Source organism: Nannospalax galili, unplaced genomic scaffold (genome assembly GCF_000622305.1).
Source record: "Nannospalax galili isolate Female #2095 unplaced genomic scaffold, S.galili_v1.0 scaffold146, whole genome shotgun sequence".
NCBI classification, from domain to species: Eukaryota; Metazoa; Chordata; class Mammalia; order Rodentia; family Spalacidae; genus Nannospalax; species Nannospalax galili.
In genome coordinates, this window is record NW_008357929.1 from 6,768,552 (window position 1) to 6,790,443 (window position 21,892).

At 48.2% G+C, this 21,892-nt stretch overlaps 1 protein-coding gene across 3 annotated transcripts in view; it reads right to left on the bottom strand.

Moving 5' to 3' along the window:
* The window catches only part of Ntn1 (netrin 1), a 223,830-nt gene that overhangs the window by 45,278 nt on the left and 156,660 nt on the right, over positions 1-21,892 (bottom strand). For all 3 annotated transcript variants that reach the window (XM_029557540.1, XM_029557541.1, XM_008855738.3), the window contains exons 4-5: positions 9,937-10,086; positions 6,165-6,218 (exon numbers count right to left, since the gene is read on the bottom strand). In XM_029557540.1, coding sequence (XP_029413400.1) covers positions 6,165-6,218; positions 9,937-10,086 — 204 coding nt within the window. The remainder of the gene's footprint in view (positions 1-6,164; positions 6,219-9,936; positions 10,087-21,892) is intronic.

Genomic DNA, 21,892 nt, shown 5'->3' on the forward strand with positions numbered 1-21,892 from the left:
GTTGGCCTTTGATCGGCTACATCAGAAATAATTTTCTCAACTTTTAGTCTGCCTTTTATTTTATTGAAGTAGAAGAGTTTTCCATTTATAGGACCAGCAAAGATGACTCCGTTGGTAAAGACACTTGTTGCTGGCCTGAAGATCTGAGTTTAATCCCATTTCTGTCTACAATTTTCCTTTTATGATTTCTGATCTGGTAGCTTACCTAGAATGCCTTCTGGAGATTACAAGGATAGGCATATGTGTTTTATGCTAGTACACTAAGGATTCACTAAAAATCTCCAAACCATTATCCCTCTGGTGGTACATAGCATGAAATGGGGCTCTAAGCTTGCTATTTTTAAGCTGCAGTTTTCCCAGCACCATTTGCTGGCTGCTTCCCTCTTCTCCTCCCTCATCAGCAATTACATGTTGCTTGGGTACCAGGCTCCTCTGTTTACACAGGATCTGTTTCTGACTTTCTGCTGAGCTTTGGGGATCTCTCTAGTCCTGTGTCAGTGCCACACTCATTTACATATCCTGTTAGTGCAATCTTTTTAAATAAACTGGTAGAGCAAATCACCTTGACCAGTCGTCTTTAAAAGAAAAACCCTGGCTTTTCTTGCTGCATTAATTTTTCTAGCTGAGGTGCAGAATCCTGCCCCATGGAAGAGTGTGATCACAATGATGCTAACTTTATGGATCGTTTCTGGGAAATCGGACATCTTGACAGTTCTGAGCCTTGCTCTCCCAAACACAGCATGGCCTTTTTCTCCTTTCCGTTCTTGCCCTTTTCTTTACATATACCCTATATTTTGTATTTCATTTATTTCTGTGTTTGATATTTTATTTCTACTCTATTTAAAATTTTTCTTCAGTATCATAAAAATTAAGTGTTCTCTGCTCCAATTCCACCATCCTGAATAAAAAGCTGACAGACACTGTGTCACCTTTGCCTCTCCCTCAGCCCACCGCAAGGTACTGGGGTTTTTAATTTTTGTTTTCTGCAGTGAGGAAGGAATCCAGGACCACGTGCATACTAAGCAAGCATTCTACTACTGAACTTTATCCCCAATCTTCTTTTTTATTGTTTGTTTTGAGACAGGGTCTCACTAAGTTGTTCAGGCTAGCTTTGAGCTTCCTCTGTAGATCAAGCAGGTCTTGAACTTATGCTCCTCCTGCCTCAGGCTCCAGTGTAGTCAGGATTATAGGCCTGTGCCACCAGGCCCAGCTGTTCATGTGGTCTTGTTTATTTCTGTTGAGTACTTCCACAGCCGAATCCTTGCATTGTAATCCCGCCACAGCCCCTTGAAACAGGATTTTTATTATCCATTTCAGAGGAAGAAAGAGCTTCCACATCTCACCTATTCTCAAGTCTTAACAGAATGTTCCCATTCTTTCCAAGTGTTTCCTGGCTCGAGAGACAGAAGTCTAACCTGGGAACAGCCCAGGTTGGGCCACGCTGCAAGTCTGTATAAACTCCTGGAGAGATGACCCCTCTCTATCACATACCTGCTGACACTGAGGGGAGCTTCTTCCAGCACTGCTGGTTGGGAGGTCCTCTTTCTGAGCTCACCTGAAGAACTTCCTAGTGCCCTGGAAAACCATCCCAGCCCTACCTCAGGCCACCGAAGCAGTAGCAAAATCCTCCATTTGGGGCTCACATAGGACCTCAAATGGAGAGAGTGCAATGAGAAGGGAGGACTGGGGAAGGGCCCAAACCCCTGCTAGGAGGTGGGGCGCCCAGGAGGTGGCTGGCTCCTCCCTCCTGGACCTCAACCCAGGACCTTTTACCATAAGGCAGCCATGCTCTGGAAATGAGAGAGGCGGGCAAAGGTTTTCTAGGTCATAGCCTAAGTGGGGTGGGGTGAGGTGAGCTCACATGGGTTCTGAAAGCCAACCCTGTGCATCTCTTCCCTACTTGACCCTCATGGACTTCATATGGGGTGGGCTGAAGATAGCCATGGGCAGGATGCTTCTCCAAGAAAAGTGGCCCCTGTGCAGATCAACCCAGGTAAGGAGTATCTACCATCATGGCCCACATGCCTTAGGAAGGATTATGGGGAGATCTGACTGTCAGAGGCAGAAGGGAAATGAGCAAAAGAGGAAACCCTAGCAGAAGAAAAGGGTCCTTCAGACCACAGGGACCCAGGGTGATAGTACTAGGTTGGACTCCTTCCTGTTCCAATGGAGACAAAGCTGTGGCAGCCTCCATGCCATCAGTCAGTGAGGAATCAACCTGGATGTCCGACTCCAAACCCCAAGCTCCTCCCAGCCACCAGAGTGGGCCCTACAAAAGCAAACACTCGCAGGTCAAGGAGTGACAGGAGGCAGGCGTTCTTCTTCCAGCCACAGGAGCTGAGGTCCTTCCAACCAGTTAATAGGTGTGTGCCATGGATCCTTGGTCATGACACCCTTATCTCTATGTCCCTTCCTGGTCTCCCCTGCTACAGACCTCCATGATTCTGGCTGCTCTGCCTGGCAGCAGGTAAAGAACATTCTCTAAGCGCGCTGGACCTTCAAGGACTTGGGTTCAGGGCAAGGTTACATCCCTCAGCTTTGAGAACAAATGCATGGCCTATGAATTCTCTTCCATGAGGCAGGTGAAAGCAAAGAAGCTTTCCACAGGTGGCCCCACTCAGGGGTCTTCCTCACACACTGTGTGAGTCCACAGGTTTGGAGGTGCCCAGCTCCAAGGCCCCACTTCCCAGGGGGACTCTCAGCCTCCAGCTCAGTATCTCAGCTAGCCAGCCAGCCTCTCTGCTATGGGACACCCCGAAAGGTCAGATCTGGAGTCCCCACGGGGCAGGCTCCAAAGATCGAGCGAAAGTTCTAGGCCTCATTCCAGGCCTCAAAAGCCGCTTGCCCAGGTCTGCTGAGAGCAAAGTTTCTTGCTGCTGCTCTAGTTTTAGTCATATTTGCTAAGGTTCTGATGAAGAAAAGACGCAGTCTCAAAATCCAAAGGAGTCGGAAGGGGTAAATAGACAACCAAAGACTGCTAAGATGACTCTAGGGGGTTTAGAAGTGGGGGGAGCTCTTGCTGAGCCTCAGCACCACAAACCGTTAGACAGGGACGTTGTCTGGTAGAGCTGAGCACCTCCAACACTTCATACCAGCTTCGAGTGGCCCGTGCAGACATCTTAGGAGGGTTCTCTCCTTTACCACCCCCTTCACTTGCCTTTCTCAATTAGGCAGTAAAAAGCCAAAAACCGTTAAAAGCAAGCCAAAGTCAGGTTGCAAAGTCTAGAAAAAACTGTGAGGAGACAGACCATTAAGACCTGTCTGTCCTTAGGCAAGCTGCGTATTCTGCCCTGCACAGCCCCACAGCTCAAGAGACCATCCGGGTGAGTGCTGCTCGGAGGGAGCACTGGCACTTCCCATTGGCCGCATGCCCACCGAGTCATTGTGGTATCAAGAATCTAACTCCCAGGACTAAGGAGATGGCTCGGTGGATAAAATGCTTGCTGTCCAAGCGTAAAGGCCCACGTTCAGATCCTCAGAACCCACATAACAGCCACTAGGCATGGAGGCCCGCCATCCATCCCTCAGGAGGAAGAGACAAGGCTAGACCAGCTAGAATTGCAGAGCTCCGGGTTCAGTGAGAGACCCTGCCTCAAGGAATAAAGTGAAGAGCAATTGAGGAAGATACCTGACATCAACTTTGGAGCTGCCACACACATCACGTACACATGTATGTACACACACATATGAACATACGAACACAACACACACCAAATAAGAAATATAATGCAAATTCTACTTCAACCTCTTCTGACTTCAAAACTGCTCCCCCCTGAAACACAGGGCCTCATGCATGCTAAGCATGTGCTCTACCACTGATCTGCCCCCTTAACCTCTCAATTTTTGAAAATTATTTATCGCTGGGTGTGGTGGTACACCTTTAATCCCAGCATTCAGGAAGCAGAGGCAAGTGAATCTCTGAGAGAATGAGGCCAGCCTGGTCTACATAGTGAGTTCTAAGCCAGCTGGGGCTACAGGGAGACCCTGTCTCAAAAAATTATTTATCTTTATGTGTATGTATGTATGTCTGTGTGAGTTTATATGTACTGTGTGTGCAGGTATACGTAGAGGATTCCTTGAAGCTGGAGTTACAGGAGGTTGTAAACCACCTGATGTGGATGCTGGAAACTGAAAACCAGGCCTCCACAAGAGCAGTAAGCACTCTTAACTGCTCAGTTATCTCTCCAGCCCCCATCACTTAATTTTAATTCAAAATAATTGTGTAAAAAAAGTCTATTCTTGTCCTCAGCAATAGAGAACATACTTTTCTGTTTATGTTTGTGGTTTTTATGAGATAGGGTCTCACTATACTGCCCAGCTTGGCCCCCAACTTGTAAACAAAAGTAATCCTCCTGCCTTGACCTCTCAAGAAGTTTGGGAGAAAAATTTTTAATTAAAAAAAAAAAAATCTGTATAGAAAACAATGAGCTTCTGTTCCCTGAAGCAACCTCCTTCGGGGCCTTCGCTGTATATGGTGCTGAGCCCAAACTTCTGCCTGTGTGCCTCGGCTCTGGCATCCAGCACCCAGGCACCCTGTCAGGGGCTTCCTCAGCCTTCCTCAGGCTACTTTTCCTGCCATGGGCTCAACCGAGGGTATCAGAAGCCTTGACAAACAGCCCCAGACCTGACTACCTCTGGCCGCACCCAGAATGACTCCGCACTGGCATTTGCGCTTGGCCTTCTATTCGCAGGCTGCTGTTAGCTAGCTATACAGGCTCAAGTTCCAAATCTGTTTTTTCCCAGGTTCCCAGGGCACAGCCAATTCTCTCCCAAATCTAGAGTCTATTTTAACAGTAGGTGACCACATGAGTGTGCAAGCCCACTCACACGTCCCTGCAGTCCCATCTGGAAAAGGTAAGGGTCCCAGAACCAACATAAGGCCTTTATGTCAATCTGCCCTCATCACCACTCCTACTCCAGGAACCAGGACAACATAAGCCTCGGTGACCCCAGAACCAGGGACTCCAGGTGTAGCCCTGGACCAATCCCACAGGGCACACCATCCCTGTGTACCCAGAACCAGGGCTGTGAAACCTCTCTTATGCCAAGGAACCAGGTGGACCCTTTCTCAGAATAGTACTTTTCAACACTAAAATAAGATACAGACAATCCCAACAGAGTTTTAACTTTACCAAGGTATGAAAGCAGCAAGCATTTAATAGAAACCATGCTTTAATTTTGTAATTTGGATCTTTCCCTGGGCTGGCAAAATGGGGTCAGATCCTCCCTTGTGATACTGGGCAGTGACAGAGAGCCACACCCTCAAGATGTGGGGCAACATGACCCTCTACAATATGCCCACTGAGTGAGAATGTGCTGCTGAGGGTTGGATGTATTTGCTGCATTTTTGACTTACAGTAATTTCCACTTATAGTGGGTTTATCAGTAAGTCACCCCATCCTAAGTCAAGGCACATCTATCTGTACACAGGAAAAGAATACCACTGAAGTATATTATCCAAACTCTCTTCCAAATTGATGGTATAATTATGGTATATAAATGCTATCTTAATGACTGTCAATCAGCATCTAGTGATGGATCTAGTAACTTATGCTCCACCATGAGCATAAACAGTGTCTTGTGGCATCTGTGCTAACAATACTGTGATGTGAGCACAGCTGTAGCTGCTGCTGGTGGCCTTGTCACAGATGCTACTGGCACCTGGGGTCATGGTCTACCTTTGTCACAAAGGAAATGCTGCTTCTTTAGGTAACAGATGGATGAAAAAGTGGGATTCTTTTCCTATTTCAGTTCTACTGTGGACTGGAGCCCAGTTATTCCTTCAGCACTGCCTCCCACTTGACCCTTTGCTCTCTGGCACCCCTGGAAGGATAAGGATCCTTGGCCCCAATATTGCTGGGGTTCTGGCAGCTTCTTAACCTCTGAGGGCAAGGACAAGGAACTCTACTTTTAGGGTTCTTGATCTTTGGCTCCACTAAAACATTCCCTGCATTATTCACAGAAGGGTCATAAAGAAGTACCTGGTGGCTTCATCTTCTTCAGAGCAGCTGAGGAGACCGCTCACTTGGAGGACCACTTATGAGGAATAGAGCCTAGCTGGGGACCACAGAAGAGTCTGGACCTTCTAATCCCCATCGCATGTCCCCTTTCATGCCTCACCACATAGCCAATATGAAAACTGAGAAGCAAAGAGGATAGCTCACCTTCAGGCTCCTCCACGCTGCTGGCTGCAGTGGTTGGTGGCGCTACAGGAATCTCTGGAGGTCAGGACAGGGAGGAGGAAAAAACAAGGTAGGAAGACATTATTTTTGCCCTTGGAAAGAGAAAGCACTCAGCACAACTCTTCCCAATCTTCACGGACCCCCTTCCCACACCCATTCCACAGCTCAAAGTTGGGAGGAGAGGTAAACTGGCAGTAGGTCCCAGGGATCCTGGGCATATCCGTGTGCGCCGTCTTCAACCAGCCTGTGAAGAAGGGAGGTGGGCGGGGGGCGCTGGCAGCATGAAGGGCTGACACTGTGCTCAGGGCCTGACACACATGTCTGTTTCAGTCCTACCATCTGAATATCATCTACTTGACTCTGCCCTGGGGTGACAGAGTTGGACCTCTCTGCTCATCTTGATATGGCTGTTTGGGTCTCAATCACCTGTGACCTCAACTCAGGGTAGGTCCCATGGGTGTGCAAGGGGCTGGGAGCCTGCTCTTGGGAGGCAGGTTTCTCACAGGGGCAGATGTGTCTGCAGCCTAATCCCAGTTCCCACAGGTTTCGATTGCATCAGCCAAGGCCTGCTGTTAGTGAGTACAGGTGGCAAGGCCTATAAAAGCATGGGTTTTATTTTGATTTTTCTCTTCAATCTAGAATAGTAATTCATTCCTGCCACTTCCTGGACCTGACCCTGGTACGCCTAAAAAGTAAGGAAATTCAGTCAGTCAACTGTCATCAATTCAGTCACTGAGTATCAAAGTTTGGGCTTCCCTTCTCTAGACAAGACTAAACCATGGACTAAGACTCTTTCTAGAGAAAGGGCACACTTCCCCTGGTGAGTGACCTGGAGTCCTCCTGACTGTAGCCACCATCTGACTTCTGCTAAGATCTCCCTCTGACCTTGGATTCTAGATCAGCTAGGAATGGAGGCTGGTGGATCAAGGAGGAGTCCTCAGGCTGGGGCAGATCTGAGAGTTCCCTGGAGGAGCCGTGTTTTGTGCCTCTAGGAGGTAAAGAAAACACAGTCGGGCTGGAGAGATGGCTCAGTGGTTGAAAGCACTGACTGCTCTTGCAGAGGACCTGGGTTCGATTCCTGGCACCCACATGGCAGCTTGGAACTGTCCTTAACTCCAGTTCCAGGGGAATCCGAAGCCCTCTTCTGACCTCCACAGCATTGCACGTCACGGGTGCACTTGCATACATGCAGGCACTCATACATATAAAATAAAAATAATAAATAAAATATTTTAAAAAAAGAAAACACAGCCTGCAACGTGGAACAGATTTGCTCTCAGTGACTTTATTCTCGTAACCCTTGGGTGCCCTGTCATATCACGTCATAGGAAGCTGGACGTTGGGCCAGGCCCTTTCTTAGCCCTAATAAGCTATGTAGTCTCAGGAGAAACTTTCTGGAGGTAGCATCTGAATGGCTTGGTCTGATACCGCAAGTCCACAAATGGGGCCACACTGGCCACCCAACCTCAGAACCTCAGATTATCCCAGCTCTCAGAAGCATACCAAGGTCCATGCCTACCAGAGTTGTGATGAAACAGAGTACAAGCTCTCTAGGAACTTGTTGTGCACCTAGGACATCCCAGGACAGAGCCTAGGTCTTCAGACTACTGGGTGGGACTACTCAGGCTCTTCAAGAGCAAGTAAGAGTACAGAGCCTGTGGGAGGGCTCAGACTCTGGTTCTAAACAGTCAATTCACATAGTCCTTTCCACTGGCGGACTTGAATGTTGGTTCTTGCCATTTCTGAGTAAACAGACAGTTCCCATATCCCTTTAAAACGAAGACCTGAAGCAGGGTATATAGTGGTAGAGCATGTTCCATAGGCCCAGATACCCTTGGCTTCTGTTGCGAGACTGGATGTTGTTATGAGAAGGATTTCTCTTGTTCCCTTCCCTCCAATGCCAGGGACAAACCCAGGGCCTGGGGCATACTAGGCATGTACTCTTCCACTGAGTCACACCCAGTCCTGAACACCCTTTCAACTTGTCTGTTCTGCCCTGGGAAGACACCGGGCTCCATTTCTTCAGGCTTGCACTGGGTCATTTGCTGTCAGTGGACCCACCAAGACACCCTAGCAGAGACTCTTGATTCAGAAACTGGTCAGAATCACCAACAGTACTGACTTGTTCAGAAAATGAAGACTGTACCTGGTGGGACAGGTGAGGTGTGGACTGTCTACCTTCTGGGGGCAGGGATGACTGCAAGTTATGTGAGGAACATTCCAGAACTCCAACTTAACTCTGGCATGAAGGGGTCCCAGGCACTGACCATGTGACTCTTGGGTTGTTACAAGTTTCTGACATTCACCACAGTCACTGGAGCCCACTGAGTTACGGGACTCTGAGAATCACAGAAGTCAGGGTTGACCAAATTCTTCTGAAAAGGGCCAAACTTCAGGCTCTGAAGGCCACACTGTATTTGCTGCAGTTAAAGTCCACAACAGCAGCTGCACACAGCATGTCAGAGAGGGGTGTGGTTGCACTCTAACAAAATTTTATTTATGGGCTGGGTATGGTAACACATGCCTTTCATCCCAGTACTTGAGAGTCAGAGGCAGGCAGATCTCTGAGACGGAGACCAGACTGGTCACATAATGAGTTTCAAGCCAGTTTGGACTACAGGAGGTTCTTCTCTCAAAAAACCAAAACCAAACCAAACCAAAACAAACCAAAACAAAACAAAAACAAAAACAGACTTTATTTATGGACACTAAGCTTTGAACTTCACATCATTTTTGTGGATTTTGGGGTTGTTTTTTTTCTTTTTTCTCAAGACAGGGACTCACTATGTAGCCCAAGCTGACTTTGAACTCACTATGTATGTAGCCCAGGCTGGCCTCCAACTTATAATCTTCTTGCTCCTGCCTCATAAGTTGGGATTATAAGCATGTACCACCATGCCTGACAATTTCATATCATTTTTATAGCGTCATGAGGACAGATAAAATATTATTTTTCCTTTGATTTTTGTTTCAACCATCTAAAAAGGTATAAGGTACTGTGCCACGCCAAAGTAGGCAGCAGCCACCTTCCCCGGCAGAGTTGGCCAAGCCCGCTCAATAGAGAGTCCACTTTGTTCCTTGGCCTTGGCCGTGTCTAATGGACTCTCTCCCACCGCTCCTGCTCCTGCCCTCCCTTCTTGGCTTGGCCAAGAAATCACCAGGCTAAGGATGGATTGAGGCTGCTCCATTTCAGGTTAGGTCTAGCTTTACAATTCGAGCTCATTCTCTGCGCATGGTTAGGCCGGGATGACCCTACCAAATGCAAAATATACAGACCCTTTGAAGCCAAGTTACAGGTAACCAGAGGCACCTCTCCATGTAACTCCTCCCAGGGATCCCTATGTCCTTCATAGAGGACATAGGTGCCATGCATGAGTCTGAGAGCCTAAACAACCTCTCTCAAAGACCCTGGGCTTTTGGTTCACCCTCTTCTGAATCTGCAGCTGTAGTAGGTAGGGCCCATCTCTACTGGGCCTGAAGTCAAAGTGGAATGTGGGAGTGGGACCCATGCTGGGAGATGTCCTGCTGGGAGATGTCCCCCAGTGCCAGTGACTCAGTGTTTGACAGGCTGGCTCCAATGCACAGCTGCTTCTGAAGGAAACTCAGAACCTGGGGTCTCCCACAGGGTCTCACTGAGCACCAGGCACTGGATGCAGAGATGTCCATAGGTGATTGACTAAACCTACTGGACATTAGCAACCAACTCCCACAGAACACCCCCTTCTAGGCAGTGAGGAAGAGGGGCTGTACGTACTGATGCAGGGGGCGATGGGAGAGCGGCTCTGCTGGTAGCCTTTGGCACAGCGGTTGCAGGTGATGCCTGTCACGCCATCCTTGCAGGGACACTGGCCAGTGGTTTGGTTGCAGGTCTTGCCAGCGGCACCCACGGGGTGGCAATCACAAGCTGTGAAGAACACAGAAGAGAAGGATCAGAGAGAGACAGTTAGATGCCCTTCTCCACCCAGGGGTGCCCCATGGATCCCACCCCAGAGGAAAAAGAATGGAGGGGTAGGCTTGACCACTCTCACATGTGTTCCAGAAACTCTGAGCCACCGACCTACAAGGAAATGAGGAACCAAAGTCAAAATGGGCCTATCTAAAAGGACTGTGTGGGAAACAGGAAGAGGGAAGTGGGGAGTCCCTCCAAAGACTAGGAAGAGGGCTGACACTCAAATACACCGTCAAGGGGTGGGAGCTGGGGTGCTGAAGGGTAGAGGGGCTAGCTTTTCTCCCCCAGCACTAAAGAAGAAAAGGAGGAGGATGGGAGAGAGGGTAAGGAAAAAGAAGAGGAAAGGAAAAAAGAAATAATTAATAATAATTTGTTTTCAGGTAGGCAGAACCCATAAGCTTGTCATTCATGAGTAGGAGAGTCAGTATTTAGAGGTACTGTTTTGTTTGTGTGTATGTTTTGTTTACAGTTTCTGTTTTTACTCTTTGCCCTTGGCCTCTTCTAGGCCCTGCAAGTTTCTCTGTGCACTCACCTAGTCAGATGGGGGCACAAGGAGGAGGCACCCAGGCTGATGCTCCCACCCCAGCTTGGCAGCCAGGGGTCCAGGCTTCTGAGTCACAGTGAAGCTTTACCCTAAAACCCTGATGAAATGGGCAAAACTAGCGAGCCAGAGGAACTGCCCAGGGATCCCAAGAATGGGACAGCCATGGTGGGAATGAGGCAAGGCCAGTGATTCTAGTGTCAGCGGCTACTGCCTGGATGAGCAGCCCCCATGACCCTCCTCCTGGTTTTGAAGAGTGAGCTCTGAGTGGCCCTGTGTCCCACTGCATTTTTTTTTTTTTTTTTTTTTTTTTTTTTTTTTATTTTTTTTGGAATGGGGTTCCCTGTAGCCCCCGGTGTCCTGGAACTCACTATGTAGACCAAGCTGGCCTCAAACTCACAGAGATCCACCTACCTCTGCCTCCCAAGTGCTGGGATTAAAGGCGTGCACCACCACACCCAGCTTCCCACTGCATCTTGAGGCCCCCTCAGTGTGTTCTAAGGTGCCATTTTCAGCAATGACATAGTTTGAAGGGAGGACTTGGGGGATAGGGGTGAGGCACACATCTCTGCCACCACTATGAAGTTCCAGGCAAGAACAGCTATTCCAGCAGGCAGGAGCCACCATGATCCCTGCTAAGTCCCACCCATTTATGCCCAGGCAGTGGACTCACTGTTGAGGGAACAGGGTAAAGGAGGCACTATGGAGCCTCCCAGCTGCAAGGAAGCCTAGGAAGTTGGGGGTGCTACAGCGAGGCATCCTGCAGGCATTTCAATCAGTGCCACATGCTGCTGTGTATTCTGTCTCCAAAGGGGACAAAAATATGCAGGAAAATAAGTAAGAACTAAGAGTCCAAACGAGCTGAGATAGAACTTCCCTACTGAGCACATCACAGACAGGATGTGAGTCTGCCTTGAATAGGCAGCTCTCCCTAGGCCTCCAGCATGGTAGTGGCCAGTGAGGAGCATTAGAAAGAAGAGGGAAGGAAGAAGGATGGAGAAGAAGGGTGTGAGCAACTGTTGGTACCAGTGGTGTCAGGATATGCAAAAGCTTCTGGAAGCACTGGTGGGAGGGCCTAGGCCTGTCAGCTTGAAGGATGGAAGGGGCCTGGAGAGCCAGCTGCTCGCTGGTTCCTCATGATGCAGCATCCCTGGGAGGGGCCAGGATTGTTCCCACTTTGCCCCTCTCTCAAGGTTCGAATCTGAAATATCCTCCCTAGGCTCATGTCTTGAGCATCTTTTCCACAGCTTGTGGTAAAATTCTGAAGGCTGTGAAGTACTCAGCAATGGGGCCTCCAGGTAGAAGTAGGTCACTAGAGGTGGGCCTTTGATGACTATATCCACCCCTGGTTCCAGCCAGTTTCCTCTGCTTCCTGACTCAGTCCATGTAAACAAGCTGCCTCAAGCTCACATCATCACGGACAGAGCCATTCTGTTTTGCCTTATGAACTGCAACCCTCTGAAAAAATAAGTCAAGTTAATCTTTCTTCCCTTAAGTTGCTTTTGTCATGATGAGAAAAGTAACTATTGTAGATGGGCAAATGCCTCTGTCAGGATGTTGTTGTCTTTAATGTACCCTAAAATTAAACTTCTACCCTATGGTTAGTTTTTTAATTGGTAATAAGCAAAGATCCAGCTTTGATGGCCTATGGAGGTTCAAGGAGGATGATGATGGAAGAGAAAGAATGGCTAGAAAGGCCCTTTGACCTTTCCCTGTGGTGGGAAGAATAAGCACATCTCTAATAGGCCATGTAAAAGTAGAGGGCCACCAACATAATATCATAAGAGCATACATATACATAACTAAAAGTTACTCGACAAACAACAAAGCCAGACAGGCGATACCTTCAGTCGAGTTGTTGGCTAGGATAGATAAAGGCTCTCCCAGACAGTAACCCAACATACTACTGGAAAAATGAACAGCAGACCCCAATTCTATCCAAAGGAATACTGACAATGGATTGCCGTAGATGAGGAACAGCTGACCCTCCTGGAACAGGGACCTCTGGCTGACTAGATTTACCAGAAGGGCAGACAGGGGGAATGGATGAGGGTGCTGACAACACAGTGGACAGTGACAGGGATGGCAGAGTATGGAGCCTCTAGTGGGAGAGGAAGGCTGTCTATCTGACGAGTTTGTATTCATGCTCAGATGCCGAGGAGCTCAGAAGGTGGGCGACTGTGACCAGTGATAGTCATGTATATAGAGATTAGAAATGCATGTGAAAACGTCTCAATGTCAATTGCTTTGGAATGAATTCTTCTGTATGAAAAAAAAAATAAAAAAATAATGATTAAAAAAAAAAAAAAAGTAGAGGGCCACAGCACAGGACCTTACAGGTCTAAACTACTGATGTGGGCTTGGGCACTAGGCAGAGGGGACTCCAGGTTCTTGTGCCAGCTAATCTCCCTCAGCCTGCTTCCCAAGTCTACTGGCAATCTTAAAATTAATATCAAGACCAGCTTTCTTGGTTGCTGATGGAATACAACTGTGTGCCAGTAATTTCTGAACCCTTGGAAGGTCACAAAAGGTTACTTGGTCACTGAAGATTCTAAGCCAAGTCATGCCCAGGCACCACCATCAACCCAGATTGTCTTTATCTTGGCAGGAGCTGGCCCAGCACAAGCCCTGGATGGAGGAGAGTGAAGACTATGTGTTGTTCTCATTTGAACCCTGCAAAGCTGGTGGCCTCAGCTGCCTTGCTGGTCATGGTCAGCTGCTGGGAAGGTCCAGGCACCAGCTGAGGCCTCTGCAGTCAAGGACCATCCTTAGCATATGCTGTGTATGGCCAGCTCATCCTAAGGGTTCATTCTGAGACCAGATGTGAGCTAACACTTGCTGTTAGATTTCCAAAAGTTTCTTCCAAAATTCTACAGGAACTGAACCCGTGCATCTGGTCTCATTGAGGCAGTGGTATGCTGTATGCTTCCATAGTAGAAAGTCATTAGCTACAGACATGAGTCATAGGTTTCTAAAGACCACTTGGGTTACCTCAAGGTCATCATCCCACCCACTGAGCATCCCCCAGCAGAGGTATGCCCATCAAGATCCCTGCAGCACACCTATGTTCTTTTACATGTCATCTCCTCAGTCAATACAACACCTCTGTGAAACCAGTGTGATCGTACACAGGACAAGGTGACAGGTTGGTAAGAAGTCACAACAGAAGACTGCAGAAAGGGCCTGGAGCCCCAAGGAGACCACCCAGAGCCCTTGCCCTCTCTGGATGCCCTCTGTACTTCTGCTTCTTTCAGGGGAAATAGCGCTGATGGATTTCAACTGCTGTGAGGCAGGCTTGCTATTATTTGCAGCCAAATGTAACCCCGACAGAGACCTGCACTGCACTAATTCCCAATTCCCACCCAAAGGGCCCCAGAGCAAGACTCTTCCCCTTAAATGCAGGAAGGCTATCCCAAAGTATACCCCCTGAGCAAAGAAGAGCAAGTTTAAGTATGGGGAGAGCTGACAAATGGCAATGCTTCCATGGTGAGATCCTCTACAGTGGAAAAACAGACTCTGTCATTGTCAAAGGACACGAGCCAGAACCCAGGGACGCCTCAGGGCCTGGTCTTGGAAAGAGAAAGTCATAGGGTCCTACAGTGGTCCATTAGCCTAGACAGACAGACGGACGGACGGGCGGATGGACACACACACACACACACACACACAGAAACACAGGTGAATATACACTGACAAGCACACAGGAGAGTGGTGCAAGCTGGGAAGTAAGGCAAGTGAAAGATGTCTTTTTCTTTGTGGGGGCTCTGATGAAGAGATGATCAGAGAGCTCCCCTAATTCTTCTGAGAACATGGCCCAGGCTGGAACATTCTCTGTCACAGGAAACTCTCCTGGTGACTCTTGTTCCTCTGGAAGCCAGCCATGGTTTTTAGAGGGAAATCAACCCCTTCCACAGCAGGTCTCCTGTCTGCATAGGGCAGGTAGCACCTGCTCATGGGAAATAGGCTACTAGAGGTTTTTCCATGCAGAGAAACCAAAAGAAAGCCAAAAGGAAACCGGGGTTCCTGAGAATATGGCAGGACCAGGTTTCCCACGAATGTGGCTGGCTGCAGAGAACCCAGGCTGTGCTTGCACTGAGCCACCAGACAGAGACAGACAGCTCAAGGGAACCCAAGTGGCTGACAGGAGACCCAGGTCTGTCTTCTCCCTGCCAGGGACCCTGAGTCAGTGCCTTCTTCTCTCTAGATTGCAGGTGGCTGCTCTTTAAGGGCAGAGGGCTATACTCCTGTAAAAGTTTCATCTCCATATGGAACCTGAAGGTACCAGAGTGGCAAGCCTTAACTCCACAGAGGCTGTTCATCAGTGTCCTGGGCTGGGGCAGGGAGAGGAGCTTGTGTTGCAGGGACATGCCTCCCAATGGCTGCACCCTGCCCCAGCACCCACTTGCACTATGCCTGGACCTTCTTATCAATAGAGAGGATGTCTAGGAGCTCTGGTACAATGGGCCTGGAAGGCAGCTAGTTCTGATCACTGGCTTCCCACACCTGAGCAGCTACATGGGCCTGCAGTGCCCTAAGGACCCACAGCCTCAATCAAGTGAACAGGCAGAAAGAAGCCAGGCCCTTCCAGCAGCTCATGCCAGGCCAGCTGAGCATCCTCAGGTTCCTAGTGGAAGATCTGACTACTTATCTTCAGTACCCTGACTCCAGAGTTTGGGATCAAGCAGGATCTTCAAGGGGCAGCAATCTAGGACACAGGCTTGTAGAGCAGGGAGTTGCTAGCTGGGCATCTGTCCCTTTGGAAGTGGGAGGCAAAACAAGTGCAGGTTCAGTCCTAGTTAGGCACTATCCCCGCCTCCATCAGTTCTGAAAGAACTTGGTCTGCCTTATGTTAGGAAGTGAAGCACACACCAAGCCCCTAGGGATACATATCCTAAAGTCCTAACTCCAAGTACCTATGTATAAGACAGACTTCGACACTGGATCTTTAAAGAGGTGATTAATGTAAAATAGGTCATTAGAGTGGGTTCCAATCCCATAACTACCGTCCCTGCACAAGGAGGAGATGAGGAATGAGGGAAGGTCAAGTGAGCACACAAGATAAAGGTGGCCATCTGTAAGCCGAGGAGAAAGGCCTGGAGCAGATCCCCTCCCTCTTGGCCTTCAGAAGGAATTGGTCCAGCTGGCACTTTGACCTTGGACATCTAGCCTTCAGAATTGGGAGAGATTAACTGTCTGTTGTCTAAGTCACCAGGTGTAAAGTACTTTGTTCTGTCAGCCCAAGCTGACTAGCACACCTGTGCTACACCTCAGGCAAGCTGCCTTTTGCATAGGGGCTCTCCCAGGACAGTCCCTGGACTCTGGAGGAGAGTGTCCTCCTATCATCAGCCTGGGGAGCCTCTCACGGTCCCCCTGGGGAAGTCACCTGAAACCTTTACTGAGGTAGAGAAACCTCTACAGCAGGCCACATATCTGAGGGATCTATGATCCCAGTAAGTTAACTGGGTACCATACCAGTCAGGGCTTCTATGATCCCTAGAGTCCCTCCCAACTCTGATTCCCACCAACTCTTTGCAACAATTTCTAAAAGGGTAGCTAGCAAAGGCCTGAGCAGGAAGTGTAGTTGGGGGTCAGTGACCATCAGAGGCCAGCTAGGGTTAGGAAGTAAGGCCTACAGAAAAAGATCCTACTCGCACCCATCCCAGAAGGCACCTCACCCTTGCCCACCCAATTTGGGAAGAAGGGGTCCTCTACTCTTGTCCTAGAAAGAGAAAGTGCTAGAAAGTCAGGAACTTACAGCCCTCTCAGCAGTCCATTTCCAATGAGAGACTCCCTTCCTGGGTCTCTCAAGACTTCCAAGGCAAACAGGAATGTGTTAGGAAGGGAAGCCATATTCTCTGGAATGTTGCAACACCACCCTATTAGTAAATGTGGACATCTTTCAAGCCCCTCCCCGCCAATGGTTGACAGTAAAGCCAGTCAGGAGACCATGTGGCCTCCAAGGCCTGCAGTGCATGTCTAAGGACAATCTGCCAATGACTGTCTGAGGTGCGAGGGCATTCTTCTGTGCTTTGAGCAAGACTGGGCTGTGTATCTTGATGGAGTTCACAAAGAACAGAGGGATGACCAGAGAACCCTGCGAACAGGTAGGCCAGCTGATTTCTAGATGCTTCAAGGTCATGGAGGAAAAGGATAGTGAGAATGGTCCATGAAGACAAAAATGGCCAGTGTCCAGAGAAAACAAAGACCAAAGTCTTCCCATGTCCCAGTACCTCTTGCTTATGTGTCCAGCCTGATAGAGACCCCACCCACTGCCCCACAAGGGACAGGAGAGATGTCAGGCACAAAGGGGCATTCAAACACTCATTCCTTCTCAGTCACCAAAGGAGGATGTGAAGAAATGGGAAGAAACAAAGAGAAGACACATGCAAGGGCTGATCAAGATGGCCAGGTCATGTGCAATGGAGGGGGCCTAATGTAAGGTAGAGGGAAGATGTGGGGCAGACAGAGCAAAAGGAGTGAGGACTCAGAAAGGCCAGGGAAGGGGGATGGATGCTGACCTGGGGTAACTGTTCTCTCAATGAGTTTAGAGCTGTGAAGAACAGGAGATTAGAACAAGGAGACCCTAAAACAGTGTCATGAGGTCTTAGTCCACTTTCTGTTGCTATAACAAAATACCTGAGGCTGGATAAAGCTGAGGCTGAGGCAGGAGAGTTGGAATTTGAGGTCAGTTTTGTCTTAAAAAATAAAAATTTATTTAACAGTTTTAGAGGTTGAAAGTCTAAGATTGTTTGCCCCAACTATTTGGCCTCTGGCAAGGGAACACTTGTTTAGTTCACAACATGGAGAAGAGGAGAAAACAGGAACAGCTATACATGCAAGGGGTCATATGCAAGGGGTCTTTCCTGGCAAGACAAGAAGCCAGGAAAACTCAGGGGCCAGGTTTACTCTGTTCTGTTTCTTTGTTTGCTTAGTACTAAGGACTGAACCCGTATCTGAGCTGTACAGTCCCAGTCCCAAGGGCCAGAGTCATTCTTTTTACAGCCATTCACTGTCATAGGAAGCAGGGGCACATGAGAACTATATTAACCCCTCCCAGGGTGATGGCCCTGATGGCATTATGATCTTCCACTAGGCCCTACCTCTTAAAGGTTCCACCCTCTTAACATTATCATGCTGGGGACCAAGCATCCAGCACTTGATTCTTGGCGGGGAGGGGAACACTCTAAGCAGAGCTCTGGGGAAGAAGTTTTCTTCTACTGTTATCATTTGTGAAAAAGTAAAATTTACTCCTTTTTCCTGCTTCTACAGGCTCTACCACACGCACAAATTCTTGTGATCACCACAACCCTCAGGGTTCAGAATAGTCAAGACCTCTCAACAACTCCCTCCTCTGCCATCAGCCCCCACCTCGAGCAGTCCTCTGCATCTCTAGTTTCATCTTTTGCCAAACATTTTGTCCTGGAATTATACAGTAGTTATAGTATCTACATGTGCAAATGAGATTGTCAGGTAGGTCATCTGTTGAGCCCCCTTTGCGTGTAGCAAATTCACTTGAGGTGCATCCATGGTGGCATCTGAGTCAGTTCATCCCTTTTATTGCTGAGCAGTCTTCCTCTGTAGGTACACATGCACTTGGTTTAACCACTCATCTACTGACACATCCTTGGGTCATTTCTACTTTGGGCCAATTATGAATAAGACTGTTATAAATACCAGTGTACGGATTTCTTACGAGAACCTATGGTTTCCTTTCCCTTTGAGAAATACCTATGAATAGGATCACACTGGCATTATGACAGGTCTGGTTCTCAATTTCTAAGAAAGCTGGGCTGTCTTCCAGAGTGACTGTGCCATGCAGAATTCCCACCAACAGTTCCTGACAGCTCCAGGAGGTCCTCATCCTCATCAATCATTTGAAATTGCTAAATTGTTAGTACTTTTAAATTTTTCCAATGAGAGGTATTTCATTGTGATTTTAATCCGAATTTCCCTAATGATTGCTAATGTTTCATGTATTTATTTGCCATCTGTCTCTCCTTGAGGAAGTGTGTTCAAATATTTTGCCCGTTTTTAATTGGATTGTTTGCCTTCTTGTTGTTGAGCTTAGAGAGTTCTTTACACTTTGTTGGATATGAGGTATGCAAGTATTTTCTCTCGATTATGGCTTATCTTGCAGAGGAGCTTCTTGGAAGGTAAGTCAAACATATCCCTCAAGTTGACCTTCCCCTGGAACAGGCTTCCCATGCTCCTGGGATGGGACCTGCCTCCTCTAGACGCCAGTGAGATGCCCCTGCCCTGCACTCTCTAGCTTTTCTTCTGACCAAGGCCCTACCAAGCCCTTTGCTGCTTCCAGAATTTGAGGCCATCTAGACTATCCTTCTTGTGGCTGTTTTCTCCTCTTACTCCAGGCTTCCTCTCAAATGTCCTGTCTTCAGAGAGCCCCTCCAAGGTGCTTACAGAGCGGCTTCTCAGTGACTTTCTCTTCTTACTGTTTATTTCCTCCATAAACGTCACCTTGTGCTATAATTAGCTCCTTTTTCTCTTTTCTATTGTTGTTACCCTCCTACCAGAAAGAAAGCTCCAAGGGACTATGTCTGTCTTGTGCCTACTATGTGTGAGGCACTCAACAAACACTTATAGAATCAATGAACATATGATCTTGTTACTAACGGGAGCATAATATAGGGCCAATCTGCTGCTTTTCCTCCAGGGAAAGGCCATTTCATCCATCCTGCAGATCTGCAGGAAAGAATGAGGCACTGAGCCTCACATCCTGGGTCACGGCAACCTCAAACAGCCACACTCTCTGCTCTGAATTCTCTAAGCTAACAAGGGAGCCGTTTGCAGGGCATCCACAGATAATCCCCAGCCGTCACTTCAGCTGTCTGTGTCAAACTCCTCCAAGCCAGGCTTTCTTCTCCCTCCAGCAGTTGCTAATAAGGCACAAAAGAATAAATGTTTCAGGGTGCATGGCTTGCCTTTCCTCTCCCACTTTCAGACCAAGGTCCAAACAGTAGGAAGTATGGGGGTTGGGGAGGGGAGCCCCATAATTCCAAAGTGGATTATGGGACCTGCTGTGATCTAGTGAACTACAGTCTTCCTGCACCTGTTCTCCAGCTGAGGAGAAAAACACAGGCCCTGAACATGATTCCCAGCATGTTTCTGTGTTTCTGCAAGTGTGCATATGTGCACACAGCCTTGGACTGGGAAGGCAGGGCCTGGGAGGAACCTGAGTTGCCCAGTACAGCAGGATAGTGAGGATTTTCCTAGGCTCTGGTAGACTACATGCCAGTGTGGTCAGGCAGTCCTCAGATGCTACCTAGTCTTCTGAATGACTCTTTCAGAACTGTGTTTGGCTGTACACAACTGTCCCCACCTTTGCACTGAGCCTCCCTCCACAAGCAGTTGCTGGGCACATCTCTGCCATTCAACTCATTCATCATTTTTGCTTCTAGAGCATGCAAATCCTTTATGGACAGTGTACAACAGTGGCAGGAAAAAAATCCCTAGGATCCTGCCCAGCCCAGTGGGAATCAGCCAAAAAGTCCTTTGAGTAAGAGGCCAGTTACCAAGTGCCACCATTCACACTAAGAACTAAATAAGCTTAAATAGGCAGGATGTATCCATCAAATTAACACCAAAATAATTATGCTTATAACCACAGATAAACCCTACCATCAGCTTTGGCGAGGGAAGCATTTTAAAAATATTTTATTATTTTTATGTGTATGTATGCATGGCCTGCATGTAGGTAAGCGCACCCGTGTTATGCAATGTCTGTAGAGGACAGAAGAGGCTGTTGGATCCCTTGGAACTGGAGTTATGGACAGTTATTAGCTGCCATGTGGGTGCTGGGATTTGAACCCAGGTCTTCTGGAAGAACAGCAAGTGTTCTTAACCACTGACCCATCGCTCCAGCCCAAGAAGCATTTTTTTGTAGTAGGCAACCATAACTGCAGAGACTCCCATCTGGTAAAAGCGCTGAGAATCAGAAACTGTTCGATGCTCATCATGGATGGGACTTGTATATCACCCTCTCCAAGGTTCAGGGAACACCATGGAAGATGGGGTTTTAGAAAGAATGGAGGAGCTGGAAGATGGAGTGGACTGGGTAGAACACTGTCTTTGGGATGTGGCATTGATACTGCACTTTTGATCCCATAACCTGCCCAAGACTGAGCCTGTCAACATCCTGTCATTGGTGGGAGAAGGGTCCCTGAGCACTCCCTTCCTAGAGCCTGTAGGCAGAGACTAGTAGCTAGGAAGAAGGGGCCCATGAGCCTCTACCTCTCCCTGAGTATCAGTACTTAATGGTTGTAGAGGAAGGGAGAGAGATCTTCTTCAGTGTTCTAGCCATACAGAACCCCATGCTCCTGTAAATATTCCTCACCCAGGACCCTGTAAACAACCCTAATGAAACTCATTGGATCATCAAGACAAATAAATAATCACTGAAAATAAACAACAGACTAAGCAAAAGGCCACTTGGTGTTCTGCAGGAAAAGCCCCAAGGAAAGGCTCTATTTCCAAGTCAAATGTCCTCAGTGTTCTGACTGCCATGCCCAGAAGCACCATGACTTTGGGGAACTCAGAGAGTTGGGGTCTTTCCTGCTCAAGCACTGAGGACTCCTGGAATGTCCGTGCAGAATCTGCGGATAAGAACAGGCCAGAGGGATGAAGACACTCACACCTAGGAAAGGGAGGCTAGGACGGACTCCCAAGGAAATACTGAATTCCCAACACTGAACTGAGGAATGCTGTTTCTACACAGTGCCCTACATGGGCTGAGACACTTGTATTTGTGAAGACTTTCGAACAAAACCGCCTATCTTATTTCCTGGCTCTTCCAATTCACTAAATCAAACACACTATAAGGAATGACCCTTGTTGAGTCAGGGACAAGTAAGATTTTTGCTGCCTGAAGAACAGTAGGTAGAATATGGCATGTCAAAGCTGAAAGGGACTCAGAGACAGAAACCTGCAGACAATCCCACAGATAAAAAGACTGTGCTCTGAAGAGGCCATGTGGCTAGCCCAATGCCTTCCAGACTTAGAACATGACCAAATCTGTAGATTAGACTTTGACGCCCACATCCTCCAGGGAACAGAGAAAAGCTAGGGCAACAATAAGCTCTTCTAGGAGTTTTCTCTCTTGGCTCTAGGCTCTGAATTGCCACTTCCTCACCCCTGGTTAGTGCTGGCCTTATCTTGCAAAAAGGCCACTCCTTGGATTGGGCTCCTTGTGCTCAAGGCTGGAGC